The sequence below is a fragment of the Camelus ferus genome, chromosome 5 (genome assembly GCF_009834535.1).
Source record: "Camelus ferus isolate YT-003-E chromosome 5, BCGSAC_Cfer_1.0, whole genome shotgun sequence".
Classification (NCBI taxonomy): Eukaryota; Metazoa; Chordata; class Mammalia; order Artiodactyla; family Camelidae; genus Camelus; species Camelus ferus.
The window spans coordinates 18,628,192-18,652,148 of NC_045700.1; the positions used below are offsets into that span (position 1 = coordinate 18,628,192).

General features: G+C 39.8%; 1 protein-coding gene across 1 annotated transcript in view; it reads left to right on the top strand.

The window, feature by feature from the left end:
• Positions 1 to 23,957, top strand: part of THSD7B (thrombospondin type 1 domain containing 7B) — a 657,597-nt gene that overhangs the window by 122,535 nt on the left and 511,105 nt on the right. The window contains 1 exon segment of the mRNA XM_032479372.1: positions 20,023 to 20,833. Within this exon segment, the coding sequence (XP_032335263.1) occupies positions 20,023 to 20,833 (811 nt within the window).

Here is a 23,957-nt window from a genome sequence, read left to right on the forward strand (position 1 = left end):
ATAATACCATAAAATGCTTTTTGGGGCATATAGCTTACATATTTTCCATAAAATTAATCCATAAATCATGTACAAAATGTATCAAATCCAAAAGCAATAGGTTTGACCTTAGAATTGCTGCAGCGGTGGTTTGATGATATACTGCCTCCTACATCAGCAGTCCTCTGAAGTACATAAAATGTGCTTCCGTATATTCAAAATGTGCAAACACTTAAAACAAATGACTAGCTGCCTTCAAAAAAAAAAGATTAAATGATTCAGAGTTTTTCATGTGGAATTATAAGTATTTTTAAGACTAATCATGAATGATGCCATTTTTAGTTATTTTCTCTTATTCACATGAAATACTATTCACTTAAAAATGTTTGATAGAACTACCTTGTGATTTTTTTTTTCAAACGGTAACCTTTATTTCCTAATGTTCCTGCTTAATAGCTATATACAAATGTCCACAGAGTTTTTAATAAAATGTCAGCCTGTATAATCTTTTGGTTACATGTTTGTTTTATGTCACCAACGTGGAAGATGTTGTATTTGCAATTTTTTCCTGAGGAATCCTTATTCCTCTTTCTCAGTTGTACCATCAAACTTACGAGTGACTAAGTGTGAATGATGGAGATGTATCATCATTACCAGTGTTGCCAAAGAAAGGTTATTCACTTCAATGTGCTTGAAGGAACTATTACAACTTTCTAACTATGAGTTTCAAAAACACAAAAAGGCATACCTGTCACAAGTAGACTTTTACTTAAATAGGGTTATTTTGAAATACCTCCAGCTGCTGTGTAGTGTCTGTAGAAGAACATCATTCTGCAAGTATTAAATCGGAATGGTGTGTGCATTCCTCTCCCAGAGGGACTGAGCAGAGCAGGGGAATATCATTTGATGGGGTATCCCTGCCACAGGTTTAAGGTAGCCTTCAACTGTTTGCGAGTTTAGAAGGACAATAACTCACCCCTATTGTACTCTTCATCTGTCTCACAGTGGCTCGGCTGAACCTTTCTCTCTGCTTGCCTTCCAATTGATTAAAAAGATCAAGTCCTTTTGGAATGAATTGCTCACACCATTCTCATTTGTCCACCTCCTTTGAGAATAAAGTTTAGTTACCAGTGTAGTTATTCATACTCTGCTGTCTACAAGACATCCCATTTTCTGAGTGAATCATTTTTCTGATTTCAAGGTTTCTAAAGCCTTTGTACATTGGTTGGAGCAGCAATTCATTTTTCTTTATATTAACATTATTTTGGTTAAGTCTTCTTTCCCTATGAGATTCTAAGCAATCTTAGGGTAGAGATGGCCTCTTGTATATCAATTCTGATATTTCTGATATAATTTTGATAATTGTTTTCTACATAGCGATTTTTAATACCAAATTAAGTTTATATATGTGAATACTATAAATAGTACTATAATGCTATAATAATAGTATTACAGTGTTATTTATAGTACTTCAATAGTACTGTATGTACTATTTATAGTACTTAATACCAAACTGAATATTTTATATAGGTGGGTACTATTTCAGCTCTTCATATATTTTATGCTTCTATATTAAAATGATCTAACCATAAATGGACAGTAGAATCTTTTACTTGGCCTATGAAGAGTCATGTAAAAATAGAGCTCATGTTTTTTGAACTGAATAGATCGATAGATAGATGGATACATACATACATACATATACATACAGTTCGCCCTCCATATTTGTAGGTTCTGTAGCTGCGGATTCAACTAGCTTCGGATTGAAAATATTTGAAAAAAAATTACAGAAAGTTCCAAAAAATAAAACTTGATTTTGCCACATGCTGGCAACTATTTACATAGCATTTACATTATATGAAGTATTATCAGTAATCAAGAGATGATTTAAAGTATACAGGAGGATGTGCGTAGGTTATATGCAAATACTACACCATTTTACATAAGAGACTTGAGCAACCATAGATTTTAGTATCTGAGGGCATCTGGGAACCTATCCCCTGTGGATACCAAGGGACAACTGTGTATGTACATTGTATGTATTATATATGGCATGTTATGAATATTGTACTTCTGTGTTGAAAGGACCGGCCTTTATGAATCTAGTTTAGTTTTCCATGTAACTACGGCCTGCTGTTTTCATTTTTCACATTTCTGTGCCTGAGAGAAGATCTTATTCTAATTTCCCAATGAATCTTGACCTGGGGGCCCAGAAATCACAGTTTTGCTTTTTTTCTCTCTCTTCATCTCTTAAGAAGATAAAAATACATTTACCTGGCTAAAGTACTTCCTTCACTAACAGGTTGTATCTTAAGATTGCGTTTTCTCACATGCTCACATGTTTCCAGTTGTGGGACAAAGTAGTATAAACAGTGAGATTTGTATTAGCTGCATCCTTAGAGAATGGAAAAGGGTATTCAGAGGACATTAAAAATAATTTCACTGGATGTTAAGGGGGATGTTTTAAATCAGAGATAATGTGTAAAGTGGAATCAGTATTGGCCATATCACCTACGAGAGGGGTAATCCCAAATGTTCTTATTTATATGTGTTAAGATTTTCATCTTTAATGCTGAAGAAAAATGAAAAATGTTTTGTTGGTCTCTTCCTTTGGAGAATCACTCAAATTTTTTTTAACTTGTAAAATTTTAACACAAGATAGAACTTGGAACCATAGTTTTTCATTTCAGTCTCTATTTGGGGTTCACAATGGTCATATAGTTATCACTCAGTTTGGCATTTAAGGGGCTGTGTGACTTTAAAAATGTCCTTTCTCAAGAATGTTTCCTAATTTTTGAAGTTCTAGGACTGGAAAGTGATTGAAATATTTGGCATTTTCTCTGTGAGATTTTTAAGCATCTGGTTAAAACCTCCTCATTCAAAATCACTGCAGGGAAGGGGCTGGAAGCTAAACGGTCCTGTTCCATCACACCTGATGAAAGAAGTCATTTTTCTGTGCTGGGCAGCAGGTCTTTACTGCCCCCTCCTGGACGGTTCCCGCTGCTGATGTCCCTGGCCCCTTTCTGTGGAAAAGAGCCACCCCTGCCTTTGGCCGCTAACAAGCACTATTGCTGGGCGCATCTGCACAGTGTCTTAGTCGTAGACCAAGTGGGGCAGTTGGGTTATGTTTGACTTGTATTCCATTTGTTGAGGAAGTTGAATTATTTTTAATGTGTTTTTCTGTGGGGAAGAGAAGATTAATTGAGAGCATGTGGGTAGGCAGAGGACATTTAGTGGAGGGATGTGCACATGTAAGGTGATGGCCCGGCAGAAGAAGGCTGAGGGCAGGGTTTTGCTCCACAGCTGCAGTTTTGTACCCTTCACCTGCGCTCTGCGTAGCAGGCTGGCCCTCCACACAACTGCTGAGTCTGCAAAATCTGGTTGGCTTTTCTATAGATTACAAAGGTGAGGTGAGATTAAGTTACCTGCCCACAGTCACATAGCTAGAAAGTGTAGGAGCTGCAGTTCAAATCTGGATGCTTTGATTCTCAAGTCCAGGTTATTTCTGGAGCAGAGGAGGAGGAGGGTGAAATGGACTTTTAGTGGAGTAGCACTGAGATATCTGGGGAGGGTGGCTCTGAAAATTTCATTACTGACAGTTAATAAACTTAGAGAAAAGGTGAAACATGTAGTCACATAGGCATTGCTTTGGGCAGCCAAAGTTGAACTTTGCTGAATACACATCAGTGGCACTTCTGTTCTTCTCTAAAATAGACGTTTTACAGATGGGGAACATAGGGATGGAGTTCAGGCCCTTGACTCACTGTTAGCCTGCATATGTGGCTTCCTTGTAAAATGGACAAGCCACTCACTCCCAGGATTTTTGTTAGGATTGAATGATAGAGTGTAGATCAGTTTTCCATTGGGGCAGTTTTGCTCCCTGGGGTATAATTGGCAATGTCCGGAGACATTTTTGATGGTTACAACTAGGGGTGGAGTGAGGTTAGTGCCATTTAATGGGTGGAGGCCCAGGATGCTTCTGACCATCCTACAATGCACAGGACAGCCCTCCACAACAAAGTATCTGACCCCAAGAGTCAAATGGCAAACTTGGAATCAACACTTATATAGATCAGGAGCCTGGTAACAGACAATGCCTCCCACGTGGACTGTTACTCATCAGCGATCACTGTGGGCCAGGCACCGTGTCAGGAGATTTACATACATCACCTCTGTTGTCACCAGCCTACAGGTTGAAATGATTGGTGGTCAAGGGAAAAGTGCTGCTCAAGGTCCCAGGGTGCTGAATGGCGAAATCAAGATTTGGACAACTCGAGTTTCTAGAGCTCCGAAGCATTTCCTACAAAGTGGCTTTCTCCTAGTTTAAAGCGGTTGCTGTCCTTGACTCTTCCCTTTAGACATTTAGACGACCAAGTTACCTTAAGCATTTCAGGCTAGTTTGTGGGATGCCGTGAGCAGAGCCCCGCCCACTGTCCTGGGTTTCTGTCCTTTCACCACATTCTGGTGGTCACAGAAGATGCCAGATTTCTGGTTGTAGCTACATGCTGTCATCCCTCTGCTGCTTCCTGCTTGCTACCCAGGCCACTGACAAAATGCTCACATCTACAGTTACCCCTGCGGTAGAGCAGCAGGTTTGGCTGCACCGTGAATGATTCTGTCTGCTTCCAGTGCTTGTTGTAATTGTCACAAGAATGTCAAAGAGGAATAGTGTTATTTCACTCCCAAAGGGACTGTTTAGTGAAAACTCCAAAGGCTGGACAGTGCTTAAAATGGGTTCCAGTGGAAAGGCAGACAGGAGCTGGGGTACACCAGCTCCCCGAGACTGAGTATGTAAGCTAATTTTGATTCTTCCCTTCCCAGAGGTGAACGGTCAAAGAAGTAGCGTGATCTCTTTCTGGGACCCAGTAGGTAGGTCTGTTGCCCAGCATAGCCTGTGGTTTATGTGGTCAGCTGGAAAAAAGTCAAGGACAGGGATTCATGCTGAGACTACGTCTGTCTTGAACAGAGCAAAAGAAAGCCTTAAGTAAATCTGTGTAGATTAGGAAGTGTGGACCTCAATTATTTCAAAGTGGTATAGACTTTTGGTAATGTGTTTCATTCAGGATAGGAATTATGAGGTGCGCAGACTAATCCTCTGAAATCTCACGGGGGATAAGGAGTCCTAATAGCCTGTTACAGTGACTTAGTGCCCAGGGAGTGGAATGTTATGGACCGCATTAGATTTCCACATCTAGACCATGGATTAAATATTGATTTTTGGAGAACAGGGATATAACAGAGTATACTCCACTCTGAAATGACAATGAATGTAAATTAGTGATTTTGCGCCTGATTCAGAAATACTGGTCTGTGTTTCATCAGTTTCTGTGTGGTCTCTGTGGAGGAAGGACTGAAGTTTTTACCTTTGGGATACCAGTACTCCGATGTTTGTATGCAGAAGCACCGTATTTTAACTAAGGGAGATAGTTACCCATTTGTCTGTGTTGACAGAAGAGAAGCAGAAAAAGACTTCTTGAGCTTATTTGTGGTGGGATGGGGTCGGGAGACGCAGGTAAGCAGTACTGTCGTTAAGGCAGTGTGTACTAGGGGTGGGTATTGAGATGTACTAATAAAATACACTAAGAGGTTTACAGAATCAGTGGGCAGCATACATATCCATGTGTGCATGTGTGTGTGTACATGTATATGTACTTACAGATACACAAACTCATACATGCATACATATTATGTCTATGGTTATATAATATGTTATATTCCATACATTTATATACTACACAATAAATATATAATAAAATATTTAAAATATAGCATGCGTAAGAAATAGAATTAACTTAAATACTGTAATACATTAATAATAATATGTATACTATATATTTGATATAATATAATTATGTAAGTATATATAAGCCAATTCTGTTTTTCTAATTGGAAATATATATTTATAGAAAAAATTTCTACACCTAATCCACCTAACCACATAGATGAATTATAAATCTAAATGTTAATTATAAAATAATAAAGCTTCTTGAAGTAAACACAGGAGAATGTTTTAATGATCTTGGTCTAGGCAAAGACTACTTAAACAACACAAAAAAGCACTAAAGATAAAGACAAAATTTAAAAAATTAAACTACATTAAAATTACAATATTCTGGTCAACACCAATAAATCAAACAACACTAATAAAAGTAAAACTACATTGTGTGTGTTTTTTTTTTAATTGAAGTACAGTCAATTATAATGTGTCAATTTCTGGTGTACAGCACCATATCCCAGTCATGCATATACATACATTTTTATATTCTTTTTCATTAAAGGTTATTACAAGATATTGAACATAGTTCCTGGTGCTATACAGAAGAAACTTTTTAAAAATCTATTTTTATATATAGTGGCTAACATTTGCAAATCTCGAACTCCCAAATGTATCCCTTCCCACCCCTTTTCCCCAGTAACCATAAGATTGTTTACTATGTCTGGGAGTCTGTTTCTGTTTTGTAGATGAGTTCATAGTTCCCCCCCTTTTTTTTTTTGCCAATTCTGTTTATTGCATATTATTGCAGCATATTGGATTCATGAAATGTTCCTGGCACGGCATGCAGAGTCAATAAGCTGTGTTCTAAACTTGGAATCGATGATTTCCTTGCTGTAATTCACTAATGTGTGGCCTACCGAGTACACCTTGTCATATCCTGAAGTAAAACACAGCATAGCACAAGCTATTTTTGAAATACTACAGAAAATCTAATCTTAGACGATGTGTATTGTATGCAGAATCCTTTCATTGGGCTGTAAATTAGTGACTTGTTCAATGATTGCTCTGAATCGGTCTGTGCCTTTCCAACATCAAGCCTTGTCACTATTCCCTGTCCTTTGACCTCGTGTCTTAGGTCTTTGAAATAGCTCAGCCGACACCTAACAAACCTGCGATCTTTGCTGTGTGATTTGTCTCCATCTGAGACAGGATGGAAGAGGGCAGGGCACAGCCACTCAAGGAATGACAGCAATCAAACCAAAATGGTGGAAGATTCACCAAAATGGTGGAAGATTCACCTACTAGATGGCCTTAAGGATTAAAAGGGTTAAACTTCTAGTAGACCTTGAGCTTCACTATTTGCTCATTGTAACAGCGTGATCAAATAACATGCCCACAAGCGCCACGACAGCCCCAAGGCTAATCACAAAAGGCCAAAGAATGGGCGGTGGTCCAGTTCCTGGTAATCTCAGCCCCTTCCCCAGTGCAGTTGGGATGATCCCACCTGTAGGTGTGTGAAGCTAATGAGACAATAAAAATTGACCACACCACGCCTGGTGACCTTTTTTGCTCCCTCCCTGTTGGAGATGGCCTGCACTCTGTCTGTGGAGTGTGTACCTACTTTTACTTTGACCTAAGCGCCCAGTTCCCACACCTCTTTCCTTACCTTTCTCTTGCCTTACACTCTATGCAGTGTATATCTCTCTGAATAAATGTACCTTTACTCAATGGTGGCTCGCACTTGAATTCTTTCCTGTGCGAAGCCAAGGACCCACACTTGGCGGGACACATCCCAGGGGCTCAACCGAGACCTGGGACACAGCCCTCTTTACTCCCCACATCCGTTTTCCTGCATCACATCTTGTTCTTTGTGAACAAGTGGCAGATCTTAGATGACTTCTAATGTGTTCTTTGCTCTGTGGTTTTGCATGTTCATATCTTGGGAGGGATGTAAATGCGAGTCTTTGGATTGGAAGTTGCATTTTAACCTTAATTTATGATACGGATCCTGAAATTAAAATTATAAAAATGTTTTTATTTCCTGGTATGTAAAGTTACTAAGGTTAAAAAATGTGATCAGCTACCCCATCTCACAAGAGAAAAGCATCCACACGTGCAAAATATTTTCTTTTTCTTTGCCTCTAGGAAGAGTAGGGTAGGCAAAGAAGTTTGTGAACATTGCACGCTGGGGATACATTCTTAGGGATTCACAGTGTGTATTGAAAGCTTTAAGGAGTCCTACAAAGAAGAAAACTTTAAATTTTGTTTAACTCTGCATTGTTCCCAAATTGAGTAACAGAGCCCCTCCCTGCCTACTGATATCAGAGGATGAATTTGTTCCACTGAAAACATTTTCAGAATTCCTGAATGGAATGATGATATGTTATCTTCAGTTGGAATCTGCTGGGGTGGTCACTACAGGAAAGGCAGAAAGGTCACACAATACTTTCTTGTCCCCAGGAGCAGTTAAAAGCCATCATTTTTTTTCTCAATCAAGTGATAAATGATACCTTACAATAATTACTACTTTCTTTATGTGAATGTAAACTATCCCCATATCTCAAATGACATTTTTTTCAATTCACTTTCGTTGTATTGTATTCACAAAGCCTTCTGGGAAATTCCAGTCGTGCATGGATGGGTGGGTGGAGGGGCTACAATGAGTTGACACAGGCTGCAGGGCACTGCCGTGTGCTCTCCCAGCTAAAAAACGGTCATGAGGATAGATTTTTCTCAGTGACCTATTATTGATCAAAGGACTTGAATGTCCTGTGAAGCTGTCAGCCTTTGGGCTGGTGGAGGCTGTATTTATTATTCCTTTTCTGACTCCCTTGAATTATATGTGGTGGTGATTAATGTAGTGGGTACCCATCTCAGCTGAAAATTTAGATGTGCAAGAAATAGACTTTTTTCATCTTTAGCTTAGTTTGATTGTTTATTTAAACTCTTCTTACCACCACGGTCTGTCCTTTTTCCTCTGGGAGATCCACCTATCCCTCAGCCATCAGTTCACACTGGTCACCATTTTACAAGGCCCTTATTCCTGAAAGGCTGGCTGGCGAGTCTCTCTAGAACCTCTGTGCCCTGCTTGGTCCTTTGTGCTGCTCCTCACCGTGCTGAGTCCTTGGATCTCTAGGAGACACCCAGCTCTGCCTGGACACCCAAGGCAGCCACTTCCTTTCTGGGGTAGCAAGACACAGGGTCTCCCACTTTCTCACTAACATCAACATCTCTACTATTATCAGTTTTGTTCCAGGCAGCAGAAGGGGCAGAAGAAGCTTTGATTTTTTTGAGCTAAGAGGTATGTGTCAGGGGGAGAGGGGTCCTTTCGTCAGAAGCATCCAACAGAACCTTAATGGACTAGACTTACGGCAACACAAAAGCCAGGGGCTTGCTGGGCTAGGTTGGCTTTCAAAAATATCTTCCCATCACCTTCTAATAAATCTCTGTTCCTATAAACAAAATGTACTTCTTAAACATGGTTCTCCCAGCCCTGTGCTTCACAGGAATGTGGGTACTGGACCTCTGACCTAAACTCCACCCTTCATAAAAATGGTGTCACTTAAAGCCCCGCTAGCATGGGTGTGAGCATGAAGACATTTCCACAGAATCTTCAAGATTCCAAATGGAACCCTGCATCCTGGCAGGTGTCACAGGTTTCCCCCTTGTTCTGGGGTTTCCTCCTCAAGCAAAGGGTGGTCCAAGTTAACAGCCTTATAGTGTGCCTTCCAGACCCTTCTCTTCTTAGGTGTTTTCCTGGGTGTCTGAGAATGATATCATGTCAACAAACTCTAAAAAGACCACATTTGCTCTCTTTTTATTCCTTCTGCCAATTGTCCTGAAAATCTCCAGGGAACTTGGATTATTGAGGAGTTCTTAAATTAGCCTACTTTGCAAGACTGCCTTGAGGACTGTGTGACATGATTATTATAAAGTGTCGAGCACAGTGTCTGCCGCCCTGCTGGTACTGTTATAACAAGCCGGTGACCTCCATGATAATGCCACCTCCTGCCACCTTTTAGGTGTGTGAGTTGTAGGCTGAGGTGATAGGATCTGATGTGTAATTCTTATTTATTGGAATCCTCTGAGGAAAAGAAGTGATCATAGCATCTTGTTTGGTGATGTTCTGGAATAATTAGGATAGTTTGATTAGACCTATGTCTGAGATCAAAGGTATTTCTGTAGACATGGATATTTCAGTACATTTAACATGCTGACCATGAGAAGACTGGACACTCCGTCCCTGAATGCATGGCCTTTGCAGAGCCTGGCAAGAAGGAGTCCAAAGAGTTGCAACAAAGACTGATGGGTATTACATGTGTAAAACTGGTATTTAGGAATTCCATTGGGCATTATTATGTTGGAGGTTTCTTCCTTTAAGCATAAGCTAAGGAAACACAGAAGAGACTTTTTTCTTTAACGTTTTCCTCATTTGCTCAAAACCATCAATCCGTTGGTGTGATGGGTTTTCAGTGGTGACATTACTGCTAGTTATACTAAGACCTGGCTCTGCTGCCTGCACTGCTGTTTGTTCTGGCTTCAGTCATATGTGGTATTGGTGGGATGCTTACCACGTGCCAAGCTCTGGGTTAGTGGTGGGGATAGACTGGTGATCAAGACTGGCATGTTTTTCCCATCATGGAGTTTAGAATCAAGTGAGGGAGACAAGTGTTAAACAATGAATTGTACAATTGGATTTGTAATTGCAAGAGTGATAAATGCTTAGTATAAGAATATGGTGCATTCGGAGAATCGGTAGGAGTTCCCTAAGGAGGTAACAACTATTTGAAGGCTGAGTCAAAACTGAGTTGGGCTGTAGGGAGTGGAGCATGTGATCCGGCATAAGGGACAGTAGGAGGGGCTGCCCAGGTTTGGAAGGGAGCTTGGAACATAGGCAGACCTGGAAAATGGCCAACTTCATGGGGGAGGAGTGAGTGAATGTGGGTGGCCCAGGTGATCAGGATGCTACGGGGGTAGGATAGGGGCCAGATCAGGCATGTTATGTCACGTTAATAATTTCGTATGTCGTGTTTATAATTTTGATTTTATTTATTCTGAGAAGCATAGGGAGCCACTGCTGGGCTTTAAGAATGGAAATCATATACACATGACACACTGCACCAACAGTGGTGCAGACTTGAATTATTAAAAGATATACACATCTGCAATAAGGAGAAAGAATTGATGACAGGGAGTGGGGTGGGGCAGTAGATTCTGGAAAGCCAGACAGGAGGCTCCTCCTCTTATTCATGTAAGAAAAGGTGATAAATCTGAGGGTGGTGATGGTGGGGGTGAAGAAACAGGGACAGATTGGATTGGTGTTTAGGAGATAAAAGCTGATGAGTGAGTGATTGGACTGGGCCTTTGTCAAGTCCTTGTAGCATCTTCAGTATGCTTCTTAGACTGTATAGCGTAAAGAGGTATTTCCAGTTGTTTCTAGAAAAAAAATGTGATTATGCCATGGTATTGCAGTTTCTCAGATTTTTTTCAAATACAGTGCCTTGGAAATTATTTTTAAGTTGACAAGAGTGGAGTCTCAGACAGTCTCAAAATTGCAGTTGCAAAACAGAAATAATTATTCCTTTGAAAAAAGAATTAGGTGAACTAAATGTTCTGTCCACCAAATTGCCTGTTACATTTTGCTCTCTTACCTGTCTGCATATGAAAATTTGCTTCTGGAAGGAGAGAAGGTGTGTTGAGAAGCAGATAGACTCCATGTAACCATTAGAAAATTGAAGTTACTGAGAGAAAATATTATCTCAAGTATGCTCTGGTGCCATTTGTACCCTAGGCAAAATTAACTCTTGAGTTGCTTAATGGTTAAAAAAAAAAGACAAACCCCCAAAAAAAGTTTGGATGCAGTCCTGCTCCTTTGCTTTATCTGTTCGTAAAGCCTGTGCGAATAGTGCCAACTGCACCTCTGACAGAAACAAGCAGGGCCTCCTTCATCCAGCCCAGCATGGATTGAGTGTTAGCTGTGCAAATAACACTTGAATCTCACTTTTGGGGCAGAGACACAGCCTACAAATTTCAGCCTCCCAAGCACCTGTTCCCCTTTGCTTTCTGTGTGATATCAAGTAAGAAGACTTCTGGTCTTCCTGAAGGGTTGTTGCTGCCCCGTGGTCAGTAAGGAAGGGGAGAATGTCCTTCAGAAGAGCGCTGTGCGGGATTCAGCTTCCCTCTGTCTCTGGCTTACTTTTTGTTGCCTTTTCCACTTAACTGATTCAAAACAGCTGAATAAATGACAGTCTTCTGCTTCTCCCGGGAATTGAGAGGGCTTAGCTGAAGTGTTTATTGTGAGTCAAGTCAAAGTTGAGTGGAGCCGTGTTGATGGGATGAGAACACCCCATCAATATCCCTTGACAGGTTTCAGAGCCGCAGGGGTGCTGGGCCATCATGGAGCCGGGCCACTGAGCTGGGACTGAGGCACAGCTGAGGGGCTTTAGGCAGGAGAGGAAGGGCCCAGCCCTGAGCCCTTCACATCGGCTGCATGCAGAACAAACCCCATTCTAAATAAATTTTCCCTAATGGGGTGTTGCAAGGCTTCATTTGCTCAAGAGATACGGCTTCTAAAAAGGGTTGAACTGCAGTTATTGTGGGAAGGGTTTAGAGTCGATAGAACTGAGGAGTTCAGTGTCAGGGCACCGGAGCTGTTTACCTTGAGCAAAGTCTTTGACCTCAGGCTTTGATGCTCTCATCACACAAAGCAGCGTGATGTCACTGCTGTGCACGCGGTGCTGGGGAGGTAGTAGGTGTTCAGCAAAACGGCCGCTGTTATCATCAGTGCTATAGTTCTACGTATTTCCAGGGACGCATAATTTCTTACTGGTGCTTGAGGCTTCCTTTGGACGCTGAATCCCTGGACCTTGCTGGAGGTACTGAAACAGTAGCTTGGTCCATATTCTCAAGCGTGCAACGGCAGGAAGGATGCCGTTTCTCAGAATCATTGTGTAGGGCCCCTGGGAGCAGCTATCTGCCCCTCGGGTGCCAGCCCAAGACTACAAACTCAAAGCATTAACAGGCAGGCCATTGTTTGTATTATGTATGTTTTTATGTAATTCCCATTTGTTGGCCGTTTGTCTTCTCTTTCCTCCCCTACACCTTGGATTACAACCATTTATCGAGTCCTTTTTCTTCCCTTGTGCTCTTAGAGGGTTAAAACAGAAGCCAGTGTGATGTTGTGTACACTGGACTGGGCTTCTGGAAGACAGCTGTCAGTTCCATCTATGCTCCCAGTGACTATGTGACCTTGGGCAAGTCATTGAATCTGTCTGGGTTTTATTTCTTCCTCCAAAAACTGGGGGCTGTAAGGTTTCCCTTCGATTACTACCGTTGAGGTGGTTAGCAGGCTACAGATTTCTGTGATCTGAGAATTCCCCCTTGATGTCAGGATGCAGTGAAGCTTAGGAGATTTGATGCCCTTTGAGGCTTCAGAATTGTTGGAAAGTAGAATTCAAACCAGAAATATTGATACATGGTTTTTAAAAGGTGGCCGTCTGTTTCTGTGGTGTTTGCATTAGCTGATTAGCCATTCAGATATATTTCTAATCTGCTTTGCTGTCAGGCTTCTTTTAATGGATGTTCTAGCCACCGGCAACTAATAATTTGTAATCATAATGATAAGTGACAGAGGCATTTTGCTTTTCAGGCAGAGGCATCTGTCTACAAAGATGAAATAAAATTAGAACGTGCTGTTAGGTGTCTAACAAAAACACAATCATGAAAGAAGAGCTTGGATGTTAGCAGCAATGCATACGGTCACTTCAAGTAGGAATATTCAGTCCAGATACTCTGGTGCTCTTCAGCTTGGAATCATGATCTATCTTCACAAGTAAATCTGTGTGCCTCTAAAAATGTTTGGTAGCTCCTAACTGTCGCTGTTAAAATTTTTCTAAGGAGAATTATGGGAACCCTTTAGCACACAGATTCTTCAGGTCACAAACATGTATTTTGAAAATAGCTATAGTATTAATAAGGGATTGTTTTTGATGACTGTAAAAAGTGCCATGGAATTTTTAAAGTGAAATGCATTAAGGTCTAAATTGCATCCCATTTAAATTGTTTTTCCTGTTTCTGCATTTTCTGTGTTATGTGTCTGTTGCTATCTGATGCATAACTCACAGATGGGTATAGCTAATGAGCAGGTTTCCTTGGAGAGGTTAGGAAGTGACGGGTGGCTTTCTACATCCTCTGCTAGTGGAAGTTATTAAGTATCATGAAAGACTTTGAAATATAGACTTGGAAACTATCGTCTCTTCTGACTTTCATCAGTGTACCCGCCTCCAGTGGTCCCTCTCATGTTCTGGTTTGCTGCTTTCGATCTAATGAGCTCTGGGAAACCAAATTAAGATTGTTAATACTGTGTACAAAGCAAGTGTGGGTAGGCTGGAGGGAGGGACCAAATGTCCTCTTCATGAGAAATTGGCATTATATTTAGCACTCAGCTCTCGTGAGAGATGTTTACTGTCTCATTTTTATACTCCTAGAGTCTAATACACTACCTATCAATGGGCAGGTAATGAATAATTGTTGTTCTAGTGACTGAATGCTCAGCGGCCATTTTTGCCTTCATCCCTTGAGTTTTTTTGATGTATTTTAGAAAGTGTGATTTCCTAGGTAACTGTCCATTGTGTAATGGAGATAGGATTTTAATTCCTCCGTGATCGGTGTGAAAGGTCTTTGAGAACTGAAAGTTAATACAGATATTTCAAGCCAATTCTTGGTGGTGAGGCATCTAGCAAGTAAAGCAATGCTTTTGGATGTCACCATTTGTAGTGCCGCGGTCGAAGAGTGCTTTGGTAGAGTAATTATCCACAAATAACTTGTTTAAGACACTAAAGTGCCACCGTGCCATTCATGTCATTCCTCAGCACTCTTGCTCAAGTTAAAAATAAAGCAATGTCAGGATAATAAAAGCTGTGGTTGAAAAAATGAATAATGAAACAAACATCTCTTCCTATCTTGTGAACAGTTACTAAATCAGGGTTGCTGTCTCATATAGTGGTAAGCAATGTGGGGAAGATACTGGGAGATGTTTATTCCCTGCCCTTTGGAGTCCCTCCCCACATTTTTTTTTTAATTTTTTAATTTTAATTGGTCAATTTACAATGGTGTGTCAGTTTCTGGTGTACAGCATAATATTTCAGTCATACATATACATACATATATTCATTTTCCTATTCCTTTTCATTATAGGTAACTAGAAGAAATTGAATATATTTCCCTGTGCTATACAGTAGGACCTTGTTATTTATCTATTTTATATGTAGTAGTTAGTATCTGCAAATCTTGAATTCCCAATGTATCCCTTTTCCCCCAACTCATAAGTTTGTTTTCTATGTCTGTGAGTCTGTTTCTGTTTTGTAAATAAGTTCATTTGGAGTGCTCTTTTTCCTTGGTTGCTGGCTTTTTACTAAATACCACACCTAAAATTCAGGCATCCAGCAAGCTGTCTTAACTGTGATGATTTAGATTGGGTGATACATTCATCCAGACTAATCCACTTAAGGATAACTTAATTAAGAGAATACAATTTACCAGCACTTTTCTGCTCCTTGAGGAATATTACATTAGAGCATTCACAGATTTCCACTTTCTGCAAAAACACTAAGAGGAATCACAGAGTTTTAAATGTGACTGTAACCTGAGTGTTCATCGATGCTACCCTCCCAAGTCCAGAAAACTGACTTCTAAACCAAAATGTTAACCTGTTAATTAAAACTGATGTGACTTTGAAGTACTTTAGTTTATTTCAGAGTAGCTGTATTTAGTAGCTTCTGTTTGTCACAGAAGGGGTAGTGAGTTGCAGGTGGATAGTGTTTTTACGTAACACTGGTGCAGGTAAACAAAATAGAATTACTATTCCTATTATAGCATCAAAATCTTTTCAAGTTTTAGTTGTTTAAAGCCACATTATGTACATAATTAAGTTTCTAGTCCTTTAATTATTCTAAGTTCTATTTGTGTCTTGAGGCTTATTTTCATTTAAGAAATGTAAAATGATTGATATTTAAACATAGGTTTCTTAGTTGTTTCTTTAGATTATTGTTTCTTTAGATTATCTCAGGCATATATTCTGAATATAACCATTTGTTTTATATATAAATGTCAAATTTAAAGGTAATATTATTTTCATGCAACTGCTCAAAATTTTGATTGGATCTTCTATTTCTGAACTTGGAGAAGAGATTAAAGATTTGTCAAACTGCAGGTCACATTTTACCTTGATATGCAGGTTTTCTTAAATGGCAAAATCCCTCATGGCTGTGTGGTTTTCACTAGTGTGTGTGTTTAAAGTTCATAGCCAAACACAACTGAATAAACCATGGAACATATTTTCTCTCCATGCCCGGAAATGCAAATTGTTATAGATCAACTGCTGAGAGGTCTTGTCTCCATCTCATACGTCTTGTTTGCAATTTGTTTTTCATTTATTCCAAGCATACCCAATTCATTTTACATTTGCTTGTTATTCACATGTTTTTCAGTTGTCTGCAAAGTTTGTTTTAATGTGCAGAAAAACTATTCTCCCTTGACTGTGCCTTCCGAAATGTACTGACTAACGTTTATAAACATGCCTGTTTCTTAGCAAGAGCTTCTGCCCTAAATTTCCAGAGCCAGGAGGAGGACTAGCTGTGCACACACCCCCTTGATTACTTGTTCCACTCGTATCCAAAGAAGTATTAACAAACAAATAGGAGAGATGATAGCTAAGCGAAGAAACGAATCTGCCTTGTGGTTTTAGGATCACATATACCAATGCACCCCCTGAAAAAGGTTCTTTTCAAATGCAGGGCGACAGCCTGAGCTTGGGGTCACACAGATCTGGAGTCCCGTTCTGGTCCAGCATGCACGAGTTGTGTAACCTTGGATGTGCACTTAACTTCTATGAGCTTCATTTTCCCCAACTGATAAAATGAACAAACGCTCCAACTCATGGGACTGTTGGAAGGAATAGGAAGGAAGGAAAAAAGGGAGGTACTTGTTAAGTCACTGGTGGTGTGGTGGAGTACTAAACCAGCTCCGCTCTCTGTTTAAAAAAAAAACAAAAACAAAAAACAGAAGAGCCCCTCTTGATTTGCCTTGATTTGTAGTGCAGTATAAATACTCCCACCATGGCCTATTTCATCTATGACTGATTTAACTGCCACCTGGTAAAATTCCTGAATATTTAACCGTCCCTTGGTCACAGCCGAGCCAAGCACACTGCTGTTAGCCTCCAACTAGTGGTAGTAATCATTTAATAGTTGTATTTTGTCTTCTGTTGATCTAGGAAAATTTTGGCTGTTTGGTAAAATTCTGTGTAGATGGAGATACGAAAGCTAAGGGAAGAATGGTCATTTATGCACTTTAAAATATTAATGATTTCATATGACAAAAGAGCTATCTTAACAATTTTGAAAGTAGGCAAAAAATTTAGAACAAGAAGAAAACAGCATGTTAATAATAAGAACATGTGTTTCAAATGTTGTAAAAATAAGAATAAGATCACTTTGTAAGATGGTCTGGATTAATTAAATTTAATGTTAACTTTTTCAAGATTGGTTAGAAGTGGCTCCACTTTCCTGGTCTTACATCCTTTAATCTATACACACACAAAATCCTGAACAGAAAATTGTGTGCATTTGATACTTAAACAAATAGAAACTGACAGCCTCTATTTGAAAACTCAGTGCTTTACAAAAAAAGCTTTTTATTTTATCCAGTAACTGTTTTCTGTCCTTCAAGACTTATTTTATGCTTTAAAAGTTTGCTGAAATCATATATTTTTGGAAATACTGCTTTACTGAGTAACCATGGGCTTTGTTTTTGTTCTGTTTTGCTTTTGGTAATAATAAACATTTGCATGCATGGTCTGACATGTTGGACGGGGGATGGCATGCTGGACTTGAAACTGCTCCAGAACATCTAGACATGAGAAGCCTGCAAATAACTTTCATGTAACAGTGAATAGCTCAGTTTACCAAATACTAAACTGTGGATGACCTAGGACAAAATCACCAGAATTGAGGGCGATTGAGTAAATCAGCTTGTGCTGAGAGTGTTGCGGAAAAATGTGTTACAACTTGATGTTACACCTCAGTTGTGACAGCAACCTGGATCCGGGCTAGAAACCAAGCAGCACTCGGAGAGTTGGAGAACTCAGGTTAATTACGCCAGCAGGCCCAGACGAGTTAACACTCCAAACTCTGGACCCCGTCTGTAGGTTTACACAGGCTTTTGTAGGCTGCCAGTTTTACACTTTGCAACATCATATGCAAATAAAGTATAACAGAAGTTGGCCAACCAGGTACAAGCTTTGTAGAAATAGGCCAATCAGGAGTGAGAGAAATAACCAGTCAGGAGTGAGGGGAATGGACCAATCAGGAGTGAGCTCCATGCAAATGAAGTACTACAAATGGACCAATCAGAAGTTAGGGAAGTGGACCAATCAGAAGTGATAGTAATAACCAGTCAGGAGTGAAGGAAGTAACCAATCAGAAGTGAGCTTAGGGAACCAATAGAATTTTAGGGGTAAGTAAGCCGTTTCAGAGGCAAAAAGTGAGAGCTTCTGGGCCAGGGAACTGGATGGTGCTGGCAGGAGAGTAGTGGCCCTGCGTAGGGGTCCTGCTGGTCTTTTTATGGGGCTTCCCGCCTCAGGAGTACCACTTTCTACCTGCACTTATCACGTGTACCGTGAGCAGACAGTGCTGGGACAACTCGTCTGGGGAACTGGGTGGGCAAACCCAAGGACATTTTGGTGACTGAAAGCTGACTTGCTCCAGTAAAACTCCTGTGACCATTTCAGCAAAAGAAGACTCTAGTGTGCGGGCACCCGAAGGAGGTGAGAGTATATTCTACATTAATCTCTCTCACAAAGGGACAGAAATCATTGGCACTGTAGCCTAGCATGGTATTGCCCAGAGTGCCAGGTTTACATGTCATCCAGAACACAGCTGGGAGGAAGAACCAGGACCTGTGTTCATTGGAACCTCAAAACTCTTGTTCTGCTGAAGTGAGAGCTCCTCGTAGCATGTGGCCCAAAACACAGATACCTGTTTCTCTGAGGAGGCGTGTGTGTCTCTTCCTAAAAGCATGTAACTGTGTACACATTTATTGTTCCTAGAAATGTAACAGATGTGCGTGAAAATACATTCTATGAAGTAGTTAAGTGGCATTTTGGGGTTTGATCATTTCGGGCAAAGAGAGAAAGACCGCCTTCTTTCTCTCGCCTGTGTAAATTAAAGTGTTTCTCTGTGTGAGTCGCCTTTATGATGACCACAAACCTAGTAAAGGGACAGAGGTTCCACGGTTAAGTTAATCAACCTTTTTCAGGCACATATGACGTATTAAGTAAAGTGAACGCGAGGAAACTTTTGTTTTCCAGTGACACAGAATGTGATTACTTACTGGTTCTCGTGGAAGATACATGACCAACATTCTGGATAAGGCCAGCTGTTATGTTATAGATTAGATGCAAAAAAAAAAAAAGTGAGAAACATTAGTGGGCAGCTCTTTCATCTGTCCATTTCTTGAACCCTTTCCCACAATGATTAATTCATTCATTAAAAGTGTTGGCGTAGTACATGCTAATGTTGGCAGCTTTACCCAATGGGTGTATTCCAAGGATTGTCAGGGCGGAATTTCCAGACAATTCAGTGCTGTTGCTTCTTTTATTACCTTACCTTCTCTCCCCTGTATCAGATTTTTTTTTTTCATGCAATTCACTCTGCAAACCAAAACCAAAACTGGGGATAGCTATTTAGAAAACTAAAATCTAATTAAGATGTTTTAGCAGGTTTTTTTTTTTTTAATGTGTTTCTCTTCTGAGCTACTTAGGATATGAGATGAAGGGCTGGAAACATGGAAAAATCCTACTTTATTAAAATCCTGGACTTCAGGCTTTGCTTTTAGATGAAACTCTGCCGTTAAACTAGAAACTATTACCATTGAGTTAGGTACGTGGGCTTTGGAACACAATAATTATAATGATACCAATCAGTTATTAAATGTGTACTGTCTACGTGGCAGCACATGATATCACTGATCCTCAGAACAGCTCTACAAGTCAGTGCTTTTATTATCCTCTCCCTGATTAGGAAAGGAAACTCAGGCTTAGAAAGTTGAAGTAGCTCGTACAGGTTTACATTGCTGCACGACATGTAATGGGGATTTCAAGAAGGGCCGACAGATGTAGAATCCACATTCTTAACCGCTAAACTGTATTTTCCATCAAAATACATAATTTCCCACTGGTTATGTCAAGAAGGGTGCACACTGACCTGTTCTCGTGTGGATGGCGGCGTGGAGTCTCTGAGTAATTGACACCCTTGTCTATCTGCCTGCAGGCCCCTGGGGAAGGTGTACAGGAGACTGTGGGCCAGGAGGAACCCAGAGTCGCGCACTGTGGTGTTTCCACTTTGAAGGGTGGACGAGTCACCTGTCCAACTGTGATGAGAGCAACAGGCCTCCGAAGGAAAGAAGCTGCTTTCGAGTCTGTGACTGGCACAGAGATCTCTTCCAGTGGGAGGTTTCCGACTGGCACCACTGTGTGCTCGTTCCTTCGGCCCCAGGCCAGGTCAGGCCCCGGGCTGCAGAGTGCGTGACGGCCCAGCACGGGCTGCAGCACCGGACGGTGCGCTGTATTCAGAAGCTGAACAGAACCATGGTGGGGAGTGAAATATGTGAACACTTTGCCCCTCAGCCCCCCACAGAACAAGCTTGCCTCGTCCCTTGCCCCCGGGATTGCGTGGTCTCTGAGTTCTCGCAGTGGTCCCAGTGTAGCAAGGGATGCGGGAAGCAGTTACAGCACAGAACTCGCTCAGCCGTTGCTCCTCCTCTCTACGGAGGGTCGCTGTGTCCCAATCTGACCGAGTCAAGAGCCTGTGACGCTCCCGTTTCCTGTCCTCTGGGGGCAGAGGAATATACCTTTAGCCTTAAAGTGGGACCATGGAGTAAATGTAGACTGCCTCACCTTAAAGAACTTAACCTAAGCGGAAGAACCGTTCTGGATTTTAGCTCTGATTCAAAGGAGCGAGTCACCTTTAGACATCCAAGTTACAAGGCACATCACCATTCCAAGCCCTGGGACGTGGAGATAGGTTATCAGACGCGGCAGGTGTGGTGTACAAGAAGTGATGGGAGAAACGCTGTATTAAGGTAGGCGGCCTTCGGTGGTTATCTGATTCACCTAAATATTTTACAGTGTAATTGTGTAAGGTTTCTTTATGGTTTTCGACGACGGGAACATTATAATCAGGTTTGGGATTTGAGTTTTTAGAAGTTTCATTGGAGAAGTTTTCAATCTCAATTATAAATATTTCAGAATCCAGACCTAGCAGTGCTCTGGATTCCAGCATAATTAGTAGTGCAACTCTGTAGGATATGTCATATATTTTCACATTTTATTGTGACATCAGTCAGTTTAAAAAAATGTCTTTTGCCACTACAGTGATAAAAAAAAAGACTGAGCCTTTCATTATAATGATAAAATTCAAGTTCACTCTCAAATTTGGGATGTAAATTATGTAAATATTTATTATTCTTCATATGGTTTATCTTCTTTAAACTTATGTTTTTGTTTGTTTATTTTGTTTTGATGATTAAGAAGATTCTTTTACATCCAAGTTGTAGATATTTCGTAGTAGTAAATACTAAGTTAATCCTTGACTGTTTTCTTTGGCATTGATTTGATAAAAATAGTAACGTGCACAGCAATAATCAGAATTACAAACCTGTAGAGGGAATGGACTAAACTTTTAAAAGCAGTAGTTCAGGCTTCAAAATTATTTGTAGTTGTTTTACTTTACATTGTAGTGGAAAACATCATGATGTAAATCATAGAAATACATTAAAAGTAACATTTGTTTTACTTTTCCCTCAGAAGGTCTTAAGTGGAGGCACTGGTGTATTACCAGATTTCTTCCAAATTAAGATGCCTTTCAATAGGTCTTGAATTACCAAACAATGTAACACTCATCCCTCAATTTATCATTATCATCAGTTACTGTTTCCTCAGGATCCACAGCTGGCTCAAAAGACTACCTCTGCTACTCAAGAACAAAGTAATATGATGATTGTTGTTGTTGTTTGTTTGTTTTTTCCCATTTGACTTCATAAATGAGCATATTTTACCTTTGATGTTTCATTCTGATTTATACTGTATAACTTGGCAAGTCCATTGAAGAGTGATTTTCTGCCCTTTTATTGCCTGCCTTAGTGAAGCCCAAAAGATTACACAGATGATTTGGGTGATTATTGTTTGAATATGTATGTTGAATTCTGTACAAACATTGTTTCTTAATAGTCCATACAGGAATCTTACATAGAATGTCTCCACTTTTAGTTTGCTTGTTTTTGTTTTTGCCATGTACTATTTTTTTAAATCAGCGGTTTGTCTTTTAGGGTGATTTTAGGTTTGCAGAAGAATGGAGCAGAAGATACAGAGTTCCCATGTATCTCCTCATTCCTCTCCCTCATACATACACAGCTTCATAGCCATCTTGTGTTACATTAGTACAAGTTGTGCGGTACATGTGGATGTACCATGTGAATGCAGTGGATGAGCCAATACCGATACATTACTGTAGCCCCTAATTTACATTAGAGTTCACTATTGGTGGTGTACATTCTGTAGGTTTGGACGAATGTGTGATGGCATGTGCCCACCAGTACTGTGTCATACACGCTTTCACTGCTCTAAGACTGCTCTGTGCTCCACCAAGTGATACCACCCTTCCTCTTCCCAAACCCCTGGCAACCAGTGATCTTTTTACTGTCACTCCCAAATTTTGCCAGTTTACGCTGCTATAAACATCTAGGTGCAGATTTTTATGTGGACATACTTTTTCAACTGATTTGCATAAATACCAACAGGCCCTATTCCTGGATATTACGATAAATTTATTTTTAGTTTTGTAAGAAACTGCCAAACTCTCTTCAAAAGTGGCTATATCACAGCCACCGTGGGAGTTCATTTTTCATCACATCCTGGCCAGCACTTGGTGTTAACAGTGTTTTGGATTCTAGCTCTTTTAATAGGTGTGTAGTGGTATCTTGTTGTTTTAATTTGCAATTCCTTAATGACATATGATGTTTAGCATCTTTGCATATGCTTAATTTCCATCTATCTGTCTTCCTTGGTGAAGTGTCTATTCAGACCTTTTGCCTATTTTTTAATTTATTTTTTCTTATTGTTGAGTTTTAGAGTTCTTTGTATATTTTGGATACCAATCCTTTGTCAGATAGTTGTTTTGCAAATATTTTCTTTTAGTCTGTGACCTGCCTTTTCATTCTCTTAACAGTGTCTTTGACAGAGAAATTTTTTTTATCTTAATGAAGTTCAGTGTATCAATATTTCTTTCATGGATCATTCTTTGGTATTATATCTAAAAAAAATCACCAAACCCAAGATCAGCTAGATTTTCTCCATTGTTACCTTCCAGTAGCTTTAGAGTTTTGCATTTATATTTAGGTCTGTGATCCATTTTGAGTTTATTTTTCTGAAAGGTCTTATGGTCTGTGTCAGATTCTTTTTTTTTGCATGTCCAGTTGTTCTAACACCGTTTTCAAAAGACTGTCTTTTCTTCATTGAATTATCTTTGCTCCTTTGTCAAAGATCAGTTGACTGTATTTTTGTCGATCTATTTCTGGGCCCTCTATCTTTGTCCCATTGTCCTTTTTATCTATTCTTGGCCAATAGCACTGTCTCAAATATTGAAGCTTTATAGTACGTCTGTAAGATAAGTAGTGTCAGTCCTCAGAATTTGTTTGTTTTTAATAGTATGTTAACTGTTCTGAATCTTTTGCCTTTCCATATAAACTTCAGGATCAATTTGTTGATATCCATAGAACAATTTTTGCCAGGATTCTGATTGGGAATACTTGTAATATATAGATTAATTTGGGAAGAACTAACATCTGGGTAATTCTGAGTCTTCCTATTCATGTACATGGAATATTTCTCCATATATTTAAATCATCCTTGATTTCTTTCATCAGAGTTTTATGCTTTTTTCTCTTATAGGCCTTGCACGTATTTCGTTAGATTTATACTTAAGTATTTTATGTATTATTGGTGCTAATATAAATGTATTGTGTTTTTACTGTCAAATTCTAATTATTCATTGCTGATATACAAGAAAACAACTGACTTTTGTATATTAACTTTGCATTCTTCAACCTTGTTATAATTTCTTATTAGTTCCAGGAGGGTTTTTTGTTATTACTGCTGTTGTTGATTCTTTGGAATTATCTACGTAGATAAGCATATCAGTTGCAAACA